Source organism: Boleophthalmus pectinirostris, unplaced genomic scaffold (assembly GCF_026225935.1).
Source record: "Boleophthalmus pectinirostris isolate CB_2022bp ecotype Guang Dong unplaced genomic scaffold, ASM2622593v1 HiC_scaffold_2, whole genome shotgun sequence".
Lineage (NCBI taxonomy): Eukaryota > Metazoa > Chordata > Actinopteri > Gobiiformes > Gobiidae > Boleophthalmus > Boleophthalmus pectinirostris.
The window spans coordinates 121,945-143,168 of record NW_026571152.1 but is presented as its reverse complement, the minus strand read 5'-3'; the positions used below and the strand labels follow the sequence as shown (position 1 = coordinate 143,168).

The following is a 21,224-nucleotide window of genomic DNA, read 5'->3' as shown; positions in this document are numbered from 1 at the left end:
CACTTATCTGTGTAGCTCTTGTGTGACACTGTCTGCTTCTCCCCAACTAAACCAAATAAGATGTCTACAGGGAGACGTGGATGATGTCCAAACAGCAAAAAGTAGGGGGAAAACCCTGTGGATTCGTGTCGCGTACAATTGTAAGCATGTACTACATGTAACAAATGGTCTTTCCAGTGTTCTTTCTCTTTTTCACCTAATGTCCTTAACATCTGTAAAAGTGTCCTATTAAACCTCTCAGCAGGATTACCTTGAGGGTGATATGGTGACGTTCTCGAGTGTCCCGTTCCAGACTTCTCCCTCAGAGTTTTGAAAAGCTCATTTTCAAACTCGCGACCTTGGTCGTGATGTAGTCGTGCCGGGTATCCAAAGCGTGGGATGAACTCTCTAAAGATCTGCTCGGCTGCAGTCTTCCCCGATTTGTTTTTGGTTGGATACGCCTGGGCGTACCTGGTGAAGTGGTCTACGATGACAAGGATATATTCATATCCCCCTCTGCTGGGCTCCAGATGAAGATAGTCGATGCATACCAGGTCCAGCGGTGAGTTTGACGTGATGGTGCCCATAGGAGCACGCACTGGGGCTGTCGGCTTTTTATTGATGATACATGGGCATTTTCTTGTGACATAATCCTCGATGTCATTTTTCATGTATGGCCAGTAGAATCTTTCTCTTGCCAAAGCTAAAACTCTCTCTGTGCCGATATGTCCCATGTTGTTGTGTAGATGTTTTAACACAGTCTCTTTGTATTTGGCTGGGAGAACTAGTTGTTGTCTGTCACCACTTTGTCTGTACATGAGTCCATTTTCAAAATGTAGTTTATTCCACTCTTGTAGCATCTTTCTTGTTGTTTTACTGACAGAGTGTCTGATGTCATTTGTTAAGACTTGCACTTTCTCTTTCAATCTTATGATTTCACCAACAGTTCTGTCATCTCTTTGTGCTTTAGTAAGTTCTTCTTGGCTTATGGATGGGACAAATGGTTGTGGTTCAGAGTTCACATTTGCAGCAAGGGCCAGGGCAGCTACCCAAGCAACATCTCCCTCTTGAGCTGCTCTAGCTCCACTCCATGTGGCTTGAATCACATCAGGTGACAGTTCTTCAGTGCACTCATTTACATACTTGTCAATATTAAGGGGCAAGCGGGACAGTGTGTCGGCATCTACATTTGTTTTTCCAGGCCTGTACTTGATCTCAAAGCGAAAGTCTGACAGTTCCCCAACCCAGCGGTGTCCCACAGCATTGAGCTTGGCTGTGCTCATAACATAAGTTAATGGGTTATTGTCAGTGTATATGGTAAAGTACGGGGCATAATATAATAGTCTCTGAAACGCTCGCACACTGCCCATTTGAGTGCAAGAAACTCTAATTTACCACTGTGAAGACGATAATTCCTTTCAGCTGGTGACAGTGTCCTGGACCCGTACCCGATGACTCTTAACTTCCCATTCTGGCGTTGGTATAAAACAGCACCTAAACCCTGCTCTGAGGCGTCTGTGTGAAGGCAAAAGGGTGAGTTAAAGTCAGGGTAGGCTAAAACAGGAGGGCTTGTGAGCATGTCTATTAACTGTTCTAGTACTTGCTGGTGCTCATTAGTCCACTCTACAGGGGCCCTAGATGATAACTGGGGACCTTTTGTCTTTTGCTGGCGGGACTGATGTACTGACATGCCTGATTTTACTTTTAACAGTTCATAGACAGGCTTTGCAATGCGAGAAAAGTCTTGAATGTAGCTACGGTAATAACTCAGAAAGCCTAGTAAGCGCCTTACATCACCAACTGTCTGAGGTGTCTTTGTTTTTAGTGACTGGACGGCTTCTAAGTCTTTTGGGTCAATTCTCACACCTTCAGCTGACACAAGGCGACCCACATATCTCACTTCTCTACGAAACAGTTCACATTTTTCAGGTCTCAATTTAACACCGTGTCTTTTGAGTGCTTTCAAAACTTGTCTGACACCCTCAATATGCTCATCAAATGTCGGTGCGTAACACAAAATGTCGTCTAAGTATGGAATACAGCAATTGTCTCTGAGTGAATTTAACATCTCCTCCATACTTCTCTGAAAGGCGGCAGGTGCGTTTGAGAGGCCAAAAGGTATTCGCACCCACTCGTAGAGTCCCCAGGGAGTGACGAAAGCTGTGAGATGACGTGAGCCCTCTGCCATAAATCCCTGATGATACGCCTTGCCCTGATCGAGAATACTGAACCACGAGTGTCCCCCTAAGGTGTCAGTCAGATCTTGGATCCGTGGAAGAGGGTGTTTGTCAGGAATGATTTTCTGGTTCAGCAGGCGATAGTCTATGCACAGGCGCAATGAGCCATCCTTTTTGCGGACGCAAACAACAGGAGCTGCATATGGAGATTTTGATTTAACAATCCACCCTTTAGCGAGGAGGTCCTGTATGTACTCTTTCACTTCGGAAAACAAAGGCTTCGGCACAGAGGAGTAGGCTTTTTGTACAGGGATGTCATCTTTGAGGCATAGTGTCATTTCTAAGCTGGGAATGCAGCCGATATCATCAGCATCCCTAGCAAAAGCTGCTGACTCCTCATACAACATTTTGGCTACAGTCTCTTGTTGCGCTTTCTCAAGATGGCTCAAATCTACCGGTGGTTGCCATAAATTTTGTGGAGGTTTTGTCTCAGCTTGGGCAACAGTGGCTCTATTTGTTTCACTGTCAAAATCAACTAAAGAGTCTGTCTCAATCACTTTCTTTATCGGCTGGATACTGCCTATAGCGGACTTTCTGGCTAAGACAATGTCGTGTTTCGTGTGGTTTTCTAACGGTACTGTTACATAAGGTGCTTTACCGGCCTGGATCTCAAGAAGGCCTTCACCTAACCCTAATTGTTGTAACTGGGCGCAGCCCTCTTCTGGCTCAAATAGAACTAAAGACTCATTTGGATCTAGCTGTGGTGGGACTTTACACTTTACCCAGGTAGTGCTGCCTGCAGGAATTACAGTGTCTTTGTGCCCTAATCTTAATCGTCCTTGAGCAGTGTTCTGTCTACGGGTCTGAATGAATTGTACCATGCCTTGTGCATCATCAGCTGGAATAGATAATGCTCCCCCAAGTAACTTTGCTAGGTTAGACGCGGCCTGCTCTGGGCTGCCTTGGATCAGTACTTCCACTACATTAAAGCCTATGAGTGGTGTTTCTAACAGATGCGAACTGACTAAGAATGGTACATTTAGTGAGAGCTTTGGGTCTTCATTACCTGGTAAGTTCACTGTTAAAATAACCCACCCATCAAAAGGTAAACATTCCCCATTAACAGCATAGATTTTCGGCACTTGTTCATACTGCATAAACTCCATAAGCTCTGATAAAGGGCGGACACTAACATCTGGAATATACTTGTTCTTCCAAGCCCTGTCTATTAAGCTAACCTGAGCCCCAGTATCTACAAGAGCACTAACAGTTAAACCATTAAGGAGACACTTAGTTGTTGCTTTCTTCCCTATTAGTTTCACTATTGGTTCATTGCTACATACTGTTGCCTGAGAAGTTTGGTTCGAGTTTTTCCTAAATGTCCATTTCTTCGCTTTCGCCTGGTTCACCTTTGTCTTTGCAGTCTCTGTGTTAAGGTGGGACTCTGGTGTTGTCCCGGTTACCGCTTGTCCCTCCGCAGCAACCGGCTCTCGTTTCCCTGCGGCCTTGGATTTTTCAGGCAGCCAATGGCTCTGTGGCCTTCTTCGCCACATGTGAAGCAGTGGTTGCAGCGCTGGGAACCGGCTTGGACACACTTGTCACAGGCATACAGTCTCTCTCAGTCCTGGTTGAAGGTGGCGTAGATACACTACAAGAATGCTCCTTTTGCACCGTCTCCGCTAGTGAATCAACTATCTTTGTGAGAGCGTCTATCTTCTCTGCAAGTACTTGGACACTATCAGTTTTAGGTTTCTGGTCTACAGTCTCTTTCTTTATCTGCTTTGTCTTCACTTCATCCACATGTGCGACATGAGCATTGGCATGTTTTTGTCTTTGTGTAGGGCCTAACCTACGGTGACGCTCACTTTCTTCACTGGTCACTTTCATGACATGTTTTAAAATTGTCTCGTCAGTGACAGTTTGATCTGCAAGTAACGGCTTTAGTTCTCTCCTAACGTCATTGTCCTTGTGCCCTATGCCCTGATAAACTGTATGCAGGAAGACACCTTGAACTGTTTCTGGCGTGTACTTAATCTCGGACTCTAACTTTTTGGACTCGAAAAGGATTCTTTGTTTTAGGCCAATCACACGATAGAGAAATTGTTGTGTTGTTTCATTGTCTCTTTGTTTTGCGCAGATCAGCTCCTGAAACAACTCAGTGCTATTCCTCTCACCAAGATGTGACTGCAAGAACCCCTTCAGCTCGGCAACTGTCATGTCATCTTTGTTAACTAACATGTCTTTGAAATCTCCAGGTTTAATAATCTTTAGCACGCCCCTCACAATTTCTGACTCTGTGAAGTGTTCCTTTATGCCTTCCTCTATCTGTCTACAGACACTGTTATAGCTAATATCAGATGTGTGATCCCCGATCTGGCCCCCCTGAACTTTAAACTCACGCCTTGGCAGGAAAGATAAATCTCGGAGGGAGACAACGGGGTTGGCATTAGGTCTGGTATCAAGTTGTGGGGTGTGTACTTTTTCAGCAGGTTGGATTGTGGGGCTTGACACTAAACCATGCAAAGTTTTGCTAACTTTCTCATAGTCAGAAATAATTTTAAGGACATCATCATGTGACAAACCAACATTAGTAGTACTATTGTCCGTGCTTGGTTGCAAAGTGTCTGGCTCATGGCTCTCAAACGAAGGAGGTGTGGCAAGAACCTGTTGTGGTGCCCCCCCAGTGGCCTCAACAGCAGCTATCCCACCACTGGGCGGATGCAGGAGGTCATCTATAATGTCCTTTTAAAGCCAACAACTCTCCCATCCCCCTGTCCTCAGCTTCTAATAAAGTTTTGCTGTACATGAAGGAACTGATGTGCTCAAAGCATCCTTCTGCATCTCCACTTGACAACTCTGGATCCTTGCCTGGTCCAGCGCCCACATTGGAAGCTATTTGGAAGAGTTGATCAGGCAGCAGTGTGAGCAGGCTTTTCCTGATGTTCCACACCAGGTTCTTCCTCTCAGTGTCAGCCATGATGATCCTCCGGAGCTCTGCAGTAGGTCACGTTCGGCAAGATCGTTTCTCTCAGTGGAATAGCAGCTTCTCTGCTTAACACCACGTCAGCTCTTCAGTAGGGTTGTTGGATGAGGATCAGCCCCGATGATGTGGAACCAATCCCCGTACGGGCCACCAAGAATCTGTAACAGACCCAAGTTCTGGGCCTGTTGGGCAGATTAAATGTTTCTGTAAAACACAAGGAAATAATGAGACAAGCAATCGCGCTGTTCCTCTTTGCCTCGCTTCTGCCATATTGGACAGGAGGACCTCTGACCTCACGATACTGTCTCGAGGAGTCATGCGCCACCTACTGGCGTGAGGGTGTAATTACAGGTTAAATAAAGTTATTACTTAAATTGCTAATTTGGAGGCAATTTAAGTAATGACTTACTACCAATGCATACACAAAAATAAAACATAATGTGAAAACACATTACTGTGTGTCACATATGCAAACGCATATTTCTGAAAGTTTCATTTTCAGCCGCTGCCGCTGTCAAACTACCACGAGTCTGCACGCGACGTGAAGAGAAAAAAAGTGAGAGAAAGAGAAAACACGACTCCCAATAAGGATCAGGCTCCTGGCGTTTGCTTCAAAGAGCCGGCTCTAAGAGCCATTTCGTTCGTGACCGACCCATCATTACTAGCTAGTAAAGAAAGTAAACTACCTCTATTAGCCTTTAGCTGTAAATGCATGCGTCCTGCTGTAATTAATTATATGCGTATATGTCGACTTTAAAACTAGTTTTGGTTATTTGTTATTGGTTAAACAGGCTGTTTTCTATTGGCCGATTGTAAATTGACTACATTGGCCGTATATATTTGTTACTGAACCTGCATTGATATGTAAATGAGCTGTGAATAGACGTGTGAATTATGACATTTGTGCATATAATTAATTACCACGGCGTGCACGAATTTATAGCTAAAGGCTAATAGCAGTAGTTTCTTTACTAGCTAGTAGTGATGGGTCGGTCGCGAACTAAAGGAGTCTTAGAGCCAGCTCTTTGAAGCGAACAACGGGAGCCTGATCCTTATTGGGAGTGTTTTCTCTTTCTCTCACCCTCTCTCTTTCTCTCACTTTTTTTCTCTTCACGTCGTGTGCAGACTTGTGGTAGTTTGACAGTGGCAGCGGCTGAAAATGAAACTTTCAGAAACATGCGTGTGCATAGGAGAGAAATAATGTGCATGTTTGTCTGTAGTTCAGCATAAAATAAATAAACCAGGACTAATTTTGGGCTTGAGAGAGATAGAGGGAGAGGGAGAGAGATAGAGATCGAGTCCCGACACTCAGTCCTGGTTCAGTTTTGGTTTAGTCCTGTTTTACACATGGTTTAGATCTGTTTTAGTCCTGTTTTAGACCTGGATCAGTCCTGGTTCAGTCCTTCTTTAGACATGCTTTAGTCCTGCTTGCAACTAAACAATCTGAAGAGCTGCTTGGGAGCCGAAAGAGCCAGCTCGTTTTAGTGAGCCGAGCCAAAAGAGCCGGTTCTCTAAAAAGAACTGGAATACTCATCACTAGTAGCTAGAATGTGATGCAAAAATGCCATTAGGCCAATCTACTGTCTGTAAATATGACGTAAAGAGGCAGAATAACAATAAATGTTGCCTAAATAAACCTAATTTAAAATCCACTAGCTAAGTATTTTAAACAATTCAAGATTTACAGTGAATGTTTACATCACTAAATATATTGGCGATTATATCGGCTATCGGCAGCTCCAATTCCCATTTTATCGGTTTCATATCAGCCACAACAAAATCCATATTGGTCGGGCCCTAGTAGAGACTTCTTTCTTTAGTCAAGCAGAACCTAACAAAAGCTGTCCAAATAGTGGAGCTGTTAAGGACCAGAAAAGTGCCCAATTGTTCACTTTTACAGTGCAAGCATGGAAATATCCCTAGGACCAGCATTTCTGGATATGGAACCAGAACCTGGAGCAGAGTACTGCGCATGTCACAAAATGGATGACACAGAAACGAGGCTGGGAGCTAAATTACTGCTTAAACTGCCTTTTTTGGAAAATAATGTTAAAATATGATCGGCCCTCGCACGTGCCTACACCACGTCCCGCAAATGCCACACAATGCAAAACGCTGCACCTCCCACTGACCCTAATAACCCTAACCCAAACTCTTAACCTAACCCATACATTTTTCAAAATATTTGCATGTGTTTATTGAAAAAGAAAAAAAAAATCCAAGATGGCAGACTTCCGGTTTGTAAAGGGGTGTGGTCACAATATACGTTTTTGTTCTTTTTGCCATGATTCATCTGGTTACTAAATTTGGTTTGGCTACGCCAAAGTTTGTGTAAGGACATCTCATTGGCAAGGACAGAATTTTAGCTTGTTGCCATGGCAAAACAATGTAAATGTGGTCTGGACATCATTGAGTTTTTTAATCGAGACCATATCACAAATGTGGATACCAAATTTTGTGTATTTATGACAAATAAAACCTTATTTTTCCACACAAATTTTCTAGGGGGCGCTATTGCACCCACTTTTTTTTTACATCAATCTGTTCAGGGTCGGGGTGTGAACCCACGATTAAAATTTGAGTGAAATCGGCCAAAGTTTGTGCCAGAATTTGTCAATTTCACCAATGGAATAACTATGAATGGAATGGAATCGCTATTGTAACACCACATCTTAAATGAGTAGGTTAAGGGCAGAGAGTTTAACAACTGTTTCAAATTTCATTGAAATCGGAGTTCGTTTGAGCAATTGGGAGCAATTTGTAAATCTCCAAAATTGTGTGCATTTTTATTGGCTTCACTGCTCAGAGACCGTAAGACGTGTGTGAACAATTTGGATAACTTTTGATGTTCCACCTCTTGAGATAACGTGGACCAAATTTGAGCTCGTTCAGGTGAACGCCCTCGGAGGAGTTCGTAAAAGCAAAACTTAATCCAATATTACTGTCCCCTGGTGGAGCGCACGGTGTTGGTGTAATAATATTTTTTTCTTGTCTTGTCATGATCGACTTCTGTGTCAAATTTCATGATTGTACGTTCAGATTTTTATTTGTGTCATTTGTATTCCCTAATGCATTTTTGAGTTATTTGGGGGCGCTGACGAGCCATTTTATTTATTTTTGGAAAATGGAAATAGCCAAAACTTAGAGAAGCGCGAGTTTTACCAGATGGCAAAATTTCCAGGACTTTTCATCATTGTTCAGTGGGTGAAAAATGGGTGAGTTGGTTAGGAGAAAAATAATAAGAAAGAATAATATTCTGATACAAGAACAATGTTCCGCTTTTTTTTTGGCTGACAAACTATACATTTTCGGAAACCTCGGGCGCATTGCTACGTGATGGCGAGGGTCCCTGGTCACTACAGGAGAGTCACGTCACGCCATTTCACTTTCAGGCCACTTGGAGCATTGCTTTGCGATACTAATAGGCCCCTCGCCAGCCTCTGGCGCTCGGGCCTAATAATATTTTTAGCAAAAACAGTGTATCCGAAAACATTAGAACAACATATTATACATTTTTTGAAAGCTCTCGACCTTCTCCACGTCACCGTGGGGTCATTGGTGAGTGACGGGTGCGTCTGCACAATCTCGTCGGAGTCGCCCCCTAACCTCCTGTTGACTTTCATTCATTTTAGCAGTGATAAATATGGCTCAGGTCTTGGGCATGGGTTACTGGGATACTGCTGTTCGTGCCGGGGGAGACAGAGGACAAAGCTGCATGTCGTCCTCTAATTCGGCCATGCGCTCGTCGCCCCATTTGCTCCACGTAGCGGAAGCAATAGGCCCTACGCCCTGTCGGGGCTCGGGCCTAATAATATTCTGATACGACAACAATGTTCTGCTTTTTTTGGGCCGACAAACTATACATTTTCGGAAACCTGTGACGCATTGCTATGTCATGGCGAGGGTCCCTGGTCACTACGGGTGAGTCACGTCACCCATTTCACTTTCGGGCCACTTGGAGCATTGCTTTGCAATACTAATGGGCCCTTCACCAGCCTCTGGCGCTCGGACCTAATTATCACATAATAAATGTAAAGCAGAGCTGTTTAATTTCATACTGTATAATATTCAAGGACATCCCCATAGAAACAAGCAGGTGATGGACCCCCGAATCAAAAAAGTTGCACAGTGCATCTTTAATACTATTATTTACTATTTCTAGTGCTTTTTTGGTCATTTTAGAGCAAATTAGGCAAATTTGCAAAATAATCTGGTTAAAAATTCGTAAGTGACAGTGGCCTCTGTGGTATCAAGTACTATGTGAGTCCTGCATGAGGATGCAGGACTGATTACAGCCAGGTGTTTCTTTCTGTTCACAAATCCCTGGCTATAGGGGTGGAGTTTGTAGTGTGGATGCCTGTTACACCAATCACACTGTTCCTTATGTCCCCTAGCCCCGCCCCTCTCTCCTTTCACTCTCTTCTTTAGTCCTCCAGGTACCACTCAGTTTATCAGCTTTGAAATGTGTTTGTGGGCGAAATTTAGGTGTTAAGTCCCACTTTAAGGCAAATGTAAAACTTCATGAACATAGTTTTATGTATTTTAATTTCTCTCTCCTCCCCCTAAATGTCTAAAAAATAGGTATTAATATTCAAATTGCCAGTGTGTAAATGACCTTGCATTTTATTATCCTTACATAATAAATGAGTGTTAGAATGTTAGCATCTTATTTTACCTTCTCTTTTAAGGGATCATGGCGACGGATTTAAATCTGGCGTGTGCCACGAACAAATCACAACCATCACCAAATTAATTTACCCCCCTAAAACACTTCACAGTATCATAATAACAATAATGACAACAGCAGAGGTGGACTGCTCATTCCAGTAATCCCACACCAGACTGAGAACACCTTTGAAACTGTGGAGATGGTGATTTGAGATTATAACCAAATTAAGGCGAGATTCGAAATGGTTTTGTGATGGTGTAGTATTTTCTTTGCGATCTCTCAGTCTGGAATGTAGATGTTCAGACTATAATCTAATCTAAAGAGGAGGCTCTGTTCACACCTGTACTGCAGTGAGATATGGATTGTAATAAAGATATAAACCCATTATTAGGACCACAAATTTACCATGTTTTAGCTTCAAATGTTGAATTTAAAGTCTAATAAAAAAATTGCCTTAAACAGCTGTGTAATGTGTGATATACAGGCTATGTAAAAGGACAATGCAATTTAACGTCTTTAAAGATGCACAATGTAATATTTCCAGTAGAAGGTAAAATACCTGCTTGTCTCCATGGAGAAGTTATTGCTTTGCTTTCACAGTATGACATTAACCCTGTCCATCTCCCTGGTGACATGGAAGAGTATGCATTTTATGTATTTGAGCAATAAACACATTTTCAATCCTTAACTGAATAAACACAAGACTGATATGTTTAATGTCATACAGTGCAAGATTAAAAGTACTGTATTTTAGTATTTTAAGACACCAGATCTCCCCAGCCCTGCAGACTGGGAATGGAAGCATGATTGCAGTCACTGGTTACCTTTGTGGACCATGCTCCCCCATGCAAAGAACGCATGCTATGAACTTATCAAGTGTGGATGAAGAGTCACCTTTGCTGGGCGATGCAAGTGTGCAAAGGCACATTTGGTATGTACAGGTTCATGCAAATGTGGCAGCAGCTGCACTTAGGGGCACTTTGAGTAAGTTTAGCAATTTAAGGTAGATCTCTGTTCTGTGTTTTGGGGTTAAGCCTCGCTTTCATGCAGCATTTAATTATCATTATGAAATATGATGTGGCACTTGCAGATCTTTAGACATGGTTAAATGGTTTTTGTTATCAAAAACCCAATAAATATGGCCTTGAAAGATAAAATATTGTATTAACCTGAATTTCAGCCACCATGAACCCACACAACCCTTACATTCTCAAGGAAAATGGTCACTTGACCTCCTTAATGGTGTGGAGTTTAGAAAAAATAGTTGTTAAACATAACAAAATGGAGAACTAAGCAAATTAGACTATAAGAAAGGGATTAGCAGTGTTTTTATGCCAGCCTCTTTTTCATATAGTCCATTTTGTGACATGTGCAGTTCTCAGCTCCTGTGTTGAATTAGACTTGGTTCAATATCCAGAAATATTAGTCCTGGGGGTGTTACTAATCTTGCAAAGTTTCCTGCTTGTTCTATAAAAGTGAACTATTTTGGTCACTAACAGCTCTACTAAAAGGGAGGAGAGGGTGTAAAAGTATTTGTGTTTGAGCAGAGAGCACAGAAGATTTATATTGTCATCTTGTACCCTACTCTCTCTGTGTAACATAAGCAGATGGCACTGTTATTATTTGATACTGACAAGTTCTGTTCTTCACCATGTGGGGGGTATGATCTCACTGTGCCCTCTTGCCTCCTGCAGGGCGCCAGGTGTCACAGCGTCTGGCAGAGGAGGCCAAAAAGAGGGAGCGCTTTGAGGAGCTACAGCTGCACTTGGAGCAGGAGCAGGAGGTAGGAACACAGCACGATGTGAGAGCCTTCAAAGTCTGTAGCATGAGTATTTGTACACATGTGCATGGAGTTAGAGGTCTCCTGGGAATATCAGGTGTCGCAGTGGGGCAGCAGTGGATCTAGTGTGGACTGTTGCTGTGTTTTTAGGCAAGACATCATGTCTTTGGTGATGGACAAAGGGGCCGGTGGCGCAGATTGGCAGCCTCAGGATAACTTTGGCTATAATAGGGGCTTTCTACCACAGAATATGGAGAGTAGGGATGGGCATTTGATTAAATTTTCTTAATCGATTGTTGAGAGAATTAACGATCAATTATTGATTAATCATTAACGTTTTTATATTAAAGTTATCATCATTATTATTACTATCTGCATAAATAAATTCAACTTTACGACATATAAACCTCTCATAAAGTCTCACAAAAATGAAACTTTAAACTGCATGGCTATTTGCATAAACTAAGCGAGAAAAAAAATAAAAAAATAAAATAACAGCTCTTGTGCGCTGATGCTTCACGACTCAGTGGAATACAGGTTAGTGTGTCCATATTTGCATTTGTCAAAACCAGGACACCGTACGGGGGTGGGAGGTGGGACCTCGTCATCGACATTGTGCTACTCTCACCTGGCACAGCTTTTTCATGTTTTCGGTGTCCTGGTGAGCTTTTTCCCACTGGACACCGTGTGCCTGCTTTGTACACTGTGCACATGGCCTCACACTTGTCCCGACTGGAACGGAAAGCGTGGAATTTATTTGTACAAGTCATCGTTAAATACGCATTTGCGCTTCGGCACGTTGCAGGCTGACTGAATGTCTGCTTGCTCCTTCTGAGTGGAGAGAGACACATGTCCGGACCCGTTTGTCCCCTGACATGGACGTTTGGTCATCCTACGCTATGCACAGCAACCTAAATTTGGTTTGTTGATTAAAATGACCGTAATCGATGAAATTCTTAATGATCAATTATCGATTAATCGACTAATCATGCCCATCCCTAGAGGAGAGAATGAATAATACACATTATATGTACTATATATTTCACTTACAATAACAGTGACTCAAATAAACAATTAAAATCAGGATCAAGTTCACAAAAACCTCAAATTAACATTATTTTTTGTTTGAAATGGTAATTTTCTGTAGTTTGACTCTTTGTGCTGCTATAAATGTTTTATAACAATGTTATAACAACAAAATAATTACAGTTTATAATTATCTGTATACATGTTTTTCAGTGGCGGATTGCAGCTAACAACAAACAGGAAGAGGATGATTTTAGTTTTGCTCGAGAGCTGAGAGACCGAGAGAAGAGACTACAGGCCCTAGAGCAACAACTGGAGCAACAAGCCAGGTATACAATATTTGAGTATGTATTTATATCGACTCCTTGTTTATCTGTAGCTATGCAAACCGAAATCTGATCATTATTGTATTTTTGGACATTTAAGATGATTAAATAACATGTAAACTGCTGATGTGAGTAATCAGAGGCGGGAGTAATCAGAGGCAGGAGACAGCAATGATTTTGCTGTTGTTTACATGTAATTTTAATTAGGGCTGTCAAATTATCGCGTTAATTGCGATTAATTAATTACAGTCATATTTAGCGCGTTATGTTTTTTAATCGCGTTAATCTCATTTTTAATCTCTAACTTTATTGTTTCTGTATGCGAGTTGCTTTATTATAAAATCTGTTTTTATGTGTTGTTGGGACAACAACACGCACACAAAAAAAAACACATTTGAACACATGTGAAAACAACCTGCATAGGCTCATGATGTCTGCACTACTGTCCTATAGTGACCTGCCACATGAGGGGACACGCACACAAAAACACACAAACACAAACACACACCTTCATCATCGTCACTAACCTGAGAACGCGCAGACCACGTTTCCTTCCGTAGTTACTGCGCGGACACCGACGTGCTCCCGTGCGCCGCGTATGTTTTCTCGCGTACCCTGCGTAAACCGCGCTTCCTCCTGTGCGCCTCTTAACCAGAACTAACACAAATACTAAAACCAGGACTAACCCAGTCCAGGACTAAACCAGAACTAAACCAGGTCTAAACCAGGACTAAACCAGAACTAAAACCAGGTCTAAACCAGGTCTAAACCAGGTCTAAACCAGGACTAACCAGGACTAAACCAGAACTAACACCAGGACTAAAACCAGGACTCTCACCCCTTACCAGGACTAAACTAGGACTAAAGTAGGACTAAAGCAGGTCTAAACGAGGACTAAAACCAGTGATCTCATATATAAAGCATTTCTCTATCAATAATATTTTTAATATGGTTAAGGAAAGACTGGACTTTTTATTGTCTTTAAGTAGACAAAAGTTATTATGTTCAGATTTCCTCGTCTTTGCTACTTTACAGCAAACAGTTTCTTATTCATGGAGACTTGGGCTCAACAGCCAATTTGAAGAGAACAAACAAGAACAACAGTTGCAGGATGCGGTTGCTACATTCATGTAGTTTTAAAAAGCATGACAATATCAAGTAATCCAAAGTATTCAAATTACGTTACTCACTTTAAGTAATTAAATGGATTAAGTTACAAACTACATTTTGGGGTATGTAATCTATAATCTGTAGGGGAATACATTTTAAAAGTAACCTTCCCAACACTGCAGATTAGTAATAGTAATAATAATGATGATGATACTGTGGAATGTAAGTGACTGCATCTGTTAAAATTTGTTAAACAATAAATGACTTTATAAAGTCACTATTTTTTTGTTCTATATCAGTCTTTTGATCTGCCACAATAATGTAATAATGAATTTAAATGAAAATACCTCAAATTGAAGGCTTTTCTCAGCAATTTTTAGGTGAGATTAAAAAGAGATTAATTAGATTAATTAATTACAGATCATAATTAATTAATCTCTCAATTTTTTTAATCGCATGACAGCACTAATTTTAATATCCTTATAATATAAAGAAATGTGATGATAATGAGATTTAGAGTGTGCATGTCACCACAGTCATCAATATTACACAGAAAGACCAGTGTACCTGCCCTACCGTTGGCTGTGTACTTACTTGCGGTTCTTCATGTAGGGTTCAATAATATAGCACTTTTTCTAAACGAAAAGCTCTGCTGCCTTTTTATGATGAAATATCACTATGAAGAGGTGGGCTTTTGTTCATAGTTTAAAGAGAAGAAAGATGAAATAACAATTTCAAGATTAAAAAGGAGAGTTTGTTTTGTTTTGTAGAGGAAATTATTGTACCTTTGTAATCTATTTATGTAATAGTTTAGTATGTATTACCAGGAAAAGCCATAAAATATTAATTTAAAATTAAATATAGAACAATTTGCTGCACTTGCTATATGTGGGTAACAACACAGCTACAAGCCATTTTGACAACTACAAATTTGTGTTCACACTGGTGGGCTTCCTGCTATACATTACACTGATATTGTTGTTTAATTTAAGTTTTAATGAATCCAAACAAATTAGCTGCACAGCTGGTACTGTAAACTAGCAAAAAATATAACTTGTGTTTAAATCTGGATCATTTTAATGCTGCATAGGTTCTGAGAAATAGTTTTCTAGTAATAGCTCAAATATATTCAGTTTAATTTGATCACTTTAGGTCTCGTTAAAGGGGTAACTTCTGGTGTAGGGACGGCCACCTGTTTGTGTCCATTGAGACCTTATGGCATTACCTTCAATGTTTATACTATTTCATTAATCTTGTCTATTACTATGGAGATGAGCATAATGCCAGGATACAGGTCTGTGTATTTTCTGGTTATGGTGATATTCAAATAAGTAAAATTGCAGATAATTATGAGGAGAGGAAATTGAAACAAATTAGGTCAATTATTTTTAGAACGCAGACGAAATATAGAAGATTTGGTTTTAACATTTTATAATAATCATCATAATTTTGCCATTTAACAGTTTATCACACACCTTGAGCTATTAACCTTGATGCCAAATATATATTTTTTCTCTCTTGGATTGCAGGAAGGAGCTGATCACGCAGTACAGCCGTCTGTCAGAGGAAGCAGCACTAAGAGAGAGGAGGGCGCTGTGGCGGGTGCAGAGGATGAGGCTCCATGAAGCACGCATGCAGTTTTTAACACAAGATGAGCAACAAATACAGGTTACAAACTCTTTAAAAGTTATATGTGGAAACAGTAGGGTAATTTTTATCTCTGCTAGATAGCATTAAATAGTGAACACAATAAAAATATGGCGTGAACGTGACTAGTGTCACAATACTAAAATTCCTAATTTATTGTGTGTTTAGGACTTAGTGAAGAAATATCCTCGAGGCCAAGGGAGACCTCCAATAGATCTGTTCCCACCTTTACATTCAGCTCAACCGGCCATACCCCAATCAGCACAGGTAAGAAAAAAGACAAACGGCATCATTAGCAAATGCTAACAGGCAGTCTGGGCCAAAGTTCAGGGGTTACATTAAAGAGATTATGCACAGCACATCAAATTCAAATAGTCAAATAATGACACTGCTCTAGAATTATGCCACTCCACTGCAAAATTTGATTGTGTACATTTTTGTTCCATTTTAGAAATTTCCAAAAGAGGTCCATCCTGAAGAACATGAAAAGCAGCATGAAGAAACCCAAGAATATGCCCCAACTCCACAAACAGAAATGCAACCCTATCCAGACCCCACCACACCTTCCATGGACCCTAACCTGATTTTTGAAAGCATTGATATAAATTACTTTCTCCCTAAAGCCCCAAATCCGGACAGTGCTGAGGTGGACTCAGCTTTACAGGACATTGGCTCAAACTTACCTCAAACATGCCCTACCTTCCCATTGGTTGACTACGACTTCAGCTCCCCCTTTAGTCCACTTGAAGGTATGACCAGCCAAGTCCAACCCAAATTTAAATCTGATTCAGGAACTGAACCTGGACCTGACAAAAACCATGAATCCTTTTCGCATATTCCTCTTGGAGAGAATGTATCATCAATGCAGGATATTTGCCCTAAAGCTAGTCCGTTTGGGCAAGATACAAAACCTAGTTTCCGGCTTGGTCAATTCACACCTCAGGATTCTCCAAAAAGTGAAATTTCTGGAGATAAACCACATGATTTGATTGACATAAATTTCTCAATGTCAGAACCAAAGCAAGAGGATGGGTCTCTAGCATCTGAAATTACATTCACTGGGTCAAAACTACCACCAACTTCTCCCAGTGCACAAGAAGAGACTCTTGAAATGGACAATTTGAAAGACGCAAGCTCAACAGAGGAATCAACTGATAAAGTCCTCATAAATTTACCCGAAAGTCAAAATTTCTGTTCAGATAGTAAAATTGCGGAGTTTACTTCCAATATAGATGCCATATTGCCTTCAATTACATACAGGCATTCTTGTGATTCACAAATTGAAATAGTTGAAAACGTATCAGACATAACAGCACCACTCCCATCACCATACATTCTTGGTCATGCCTCAGATTCCAATATCAAATTAGGAGATTTAGTTTCAGACATTGCACCATCTTTACCTTCCCAAAATGTCCTCGGGCATTCGTCTGATTCGCATATCAAAATAGGGGAAAATGTTTCGGATTTTGTGGCGCCTCTTCCTACAGCTAACATCCACGGTCACTCCTCCTATGCTAATATCAAAATTGGCGAGTTTGTGTCTGATGTAACACAAGCTAGACCAAGATGGAGCAAGCATGGGCACGCTTCGGATAGCATGCTCCAACCAGGCTGCACGATTTTGGGAAGTGAACCAACTTTATCCCCTCTACCTGGAAGTACATTTGGACATTCTTCTGATTCAACTTTAGGAGCTGGGTGCGTAGTAGCAGGTATTAAACCCAAAAAATCCCCCTTACTTGGTAGCGCTCATGGCCACTCATCGGACTCCAGTTTAGGAGTCGGATGTGTAGTTTCTCAACCAGAAACAATGCTATCTCCGCTACCAGGAAGTACTTTTGGACACTCTTCTGATTCAGCATTAGGAATAGGGTGCATAGTAGCTGGAGTAGAGCCCAGAAAACCTCCCTTACCTGGCAGCACGTATGGCCATTCGTCAGACTCCAGTTTAGGCGTTGGTTGTGTTGTGTCCACATCCGGTCCAGTTCAAAGTCCACTTTCGAGAAGTGCCTTTGGACATTCATCAGACTCTTCTCTTGGAGTCGGCTGCGTTGTGAAGAGCAAAGAGAGAGGAGGTGACCAGGCATCCAGGGACAAAGAAACTGAAGGTAACTTTCTACAGTAGTCTCCACGAGTCAATAATGGTTATAATAAAGTTTTAAAGATCATGTATTAAAGATGGGGTACTATGCAAAATCAGATTGATTTTTTTTTTCTACCATGAGTGTTGTTCCCTCAGCATGCCTGAGTGGTTTTAGATGTGCAGTAGTTTCATTAGCGGGATGCACGCTGATTATGTTGTGATGGCACTCTGAAGGGGGAGTGACTTGCCTCGTGGAGCATAGAGGGGGAAGACTCAGATTCAGGAACAAAAGTGGAACTATAAAACATGTTAATGTCGGCGAATATAAAATTTCCAAAATATAAAGGTTGGTGATGTAAATATGTGTTAGCAGTTAATACCCCATTGAAGTAAAATAGACCCTCTTTAAGCATTGTTGTCTTTTTTTAGACTACTTTGTTTGCCTTTCCTTTGACTTTATACATTTATTTTCTGATGGATGAGAAATTGGAACTATTGCTATTAGGGATGGGCATGATTAGTCGATTAATCGATAATTGATCATTAAGAATTTCATCGATTACGTTCATTTTAATCGACAAACTGAATGTAGGTTGCTGTAAAGGCGCGAGCAAACACACACACAGTCAGTCAGTCCGCAACGTACCGAAGCACAAATGCGTATTTAACAATGACTTGTACAAGAAATTCCACGCTTTCTGTTGCGTTCGGGACAAGTGAGAGTCCATGTGCACAGTGTATAAAGCAGGAACATATGTTTCGGTGTCCAGTGGGAAAAAGTTTTGCCAGGTGAGAGTCGCTCAATGTCGATGACGAGTCCCCACCTCCCACCCCCCGTACGGTGTCCTGGTTTTGACAAACGCAAATCTGGTCACACTAACCTGTATTCCACTGAGTCATGTTTTTTAATCCAACAGAAATTGACCGCATCAGCGACACAAGAGCTTTAGTTTTATCTTTGCTTAGTTTATGCAAATTAGCGATGCAGTTTTAAGTTTCGTTTCGGTGAGAGTTGCGCAAAACTGAATTAAACACATTATAATCTAAAAGGGGCTGATGTGGCTCTAGAGTGGTTACTGTTTATATGTCGTAAAGTTGAATTTATTTATGCAGATTAGTAGTGCAGATAGTAATAATAATGATGATCATTTTAATATAAAAACGTTAATGATTAATCGAATCGATCGTTAATTCTTCCGACGATCGATTAAGAAAATTTCATCGAATGCCCATCCCTAATTGCTATATTGATTACACTGATATCTTTAAAATGGGAAAGATCCTCAAAATTAAAAAAAATTCAGAAACCCATGAATATGTTTGAAAAATATCAACACCACTATTTTTCTGAGAGCTGCTTTTTGAATTGCAGAGGGCCAAAAACTGCTGGTCAAAACAGTTAATCATCAACCTGTTTTGACCACCGCATCATTATTCGGGTTTGAAACCTTAATATAAGGCTGTTTCACGCCAAAACGTTTGTTCTTTAATGTTATGATCATAGCGAATATTGAACTTGCTATAAAAAGCATTACTGGTAATTATAACAATTTGAGCCAATTCACCAAGATTCCTGGGGGCCATAGTTTTGACACCGTTGATCTAAAATTTCCTTTTTGTCTGTATTCAAAATTACTGCAGAGGAACAATACAGTTTAAACAAAGCCAAAAACAATAGCTGCTGGGTTTTAGCATTGAAGTTGGTTAAGTCTTGTGAGGGTGCTTTCACTTAATAAACATACATGAGAGTTATGGATTACCATCAGATGACTTCATGCAGTGGAGCAAAGTCTTTTGAGCTTTCAAGAGGGAACTAACACAACTCTGGTTATGTTTTTGATAAAGAAAGGGTGGAATATGGTCAAAGTGCAAAGTAATTAGTTCTTTTTTGCACAAATGTTCCCTTAAAGACATTATAATGCCATATGTACTGTGTTGGTGTGTTAGTTCAAGACAATGTACAAGTAATTTCTGTGTGTTTCAGCATATAATTTCTCAGTACATAATGGTCCCATCTGCTCCTCAGTGTCTCTGTCCGGCTGGGCAGGGGAGCAGGAGGCTAGATGGGGGGCATCGGGGTGGGCTCTGTCCCCTCAAGACATGTCCGAGCAGCAGTATCTCTCTGCCCTGTCCTCACAGTACCAAGCGGAGCACTATGAAGACTGCTACAATGCTATGGGTTTGTATACATCTTATTTATTTCTTTTATAGAAGTTTAGTACACAATTTTATGAGAATCCATTAGAAACCTGACAAAACACACCTAAATGTTGTGCTTGAAGTTTAAAAGTGCAGAAATATAACATTAGACTCTTGATGTGTGAAGAATCCCTCAATCGTCCAGGTAGAATCCATGAGGAGAAAATTCAGTTTGTCGACTGGACAAAAGTTAGTTTGGTTGAAGACGTTTTGCAGCTCATCCAAGCTGCTTCTCCAGTTCTAGACACAGATGAGAGAGCAGCAGCAGCAGTCTGCTGTACATCTCCACTTAAAAGCCACAGGCCACTCATTTGAGGACAGTGAGGTACAGATTTTAGCCAGAGAGAAAAATTGGTTTGAGAGGGGAGAGAAAGAAGCCATTTTTGTTAAGAAAGAGAATCCTTCTCTAAACAGAAATGGAGGCCTCAGAAACCATCTATCTCCTATTTACAACTCCATCCTCAAACCTAATTCAGAACAAACAAGAGAACAACAGGTGTAGTCAGGTCAGGTCCAGAGGTGTGGGAGCTCCATTATGGCCATGAATTGTTCTGCTAATTAGACCCCACACCCTGCACAGGTCAATAGGCCAAACTAACAAACAAACAAACAAGTGTGTGTGTTATTTTCAGTTAGTTAGTTCCTCCCTGCAGATATAAGGAAGTATCCACCAGCGTCTGACCAGAACTGAAGAAGCAGCTTGGGTGAGCTGCGAAATGTCTTCAACCAAACAAACTTTTGTCCAGACGACAAACAGAATTTTCTCCTCATTAGACTCTTGATCAAGTTATTTTATTGTTTCTATTTTAATGAGCTCAGCCTTTTTAAATAGTTTTCAGTAGACTACATACCAGATATTGTAATTGTGAATATCTTCACAACAACCATTGCGTTATTATCAATTATTCAATTGGACCACTTTTAGTTAATAGTGCATATAAAGAAACACTAACATTACAGTGACTTTAGGCTATATCCTGTAAACAACAAAATATTGGGAGTCTCCTTTATTTATAAAACAAGTTAAATCAGTAGTTTTGAGCTCTACAAACAGGCTTTGAAGTGCCATGGATTCTTGTGTTAGTTTCGTAGATCATATTTCAGTCTGTGTGAACCGTGAACTGCATTCTAGTTTTCAGGAATATGGAATTTGATATTTTTCCTTATGTTCCATCCTAATTGATGTTAAATACCTCATTTAATAGATGTCATTTGAAGCCTGAGGGTAAACTAAAAATACAC

General features: G+C 40.8%; 1 protein-coding gene across 2 annotated transcripts in view; it reads left to right on the top strand.

Moving 5' to 3' along the window:
- The window catches only part of tubgcp6 (tubulin, gamma complex associated protein 6), a 95,849-nt gene that overhangs the window by 37,301 nt on the left and 37,324 nt on the right, over nt 1-21,224 (top strand). The window contains exons 13-18 of one of the 2 annotated variants that reach the window (XM_020919144.2): nt 11,503-11,591; nt 12,828-12,943; nt 15,580-15,718; nt 15,866-15,964; nt 16,149-17,808; nt 19,810-19,962. In XM_020919144.2, coding sequence (XP_020774803.2) covers nt 11,503-11,591; nt 12,828-12,943; nt 15,580-15,718; nt 15,866-15,964; nt 16,149-17,808; nt 19,810-19,962 — 2,256 coding nt within the window. Of the gene's footprint in view, nt 1-11,502; nt 11,592-12,827; nt 12,944-15,579; nt 15,719-15,865; nt 15,965-16,148; nt 17,809-19,767; nt 19,963-21,224 lie in introns of both variants that reach the window. The other variant, XM_055155502.1, reaches the window with a different exon arrangement.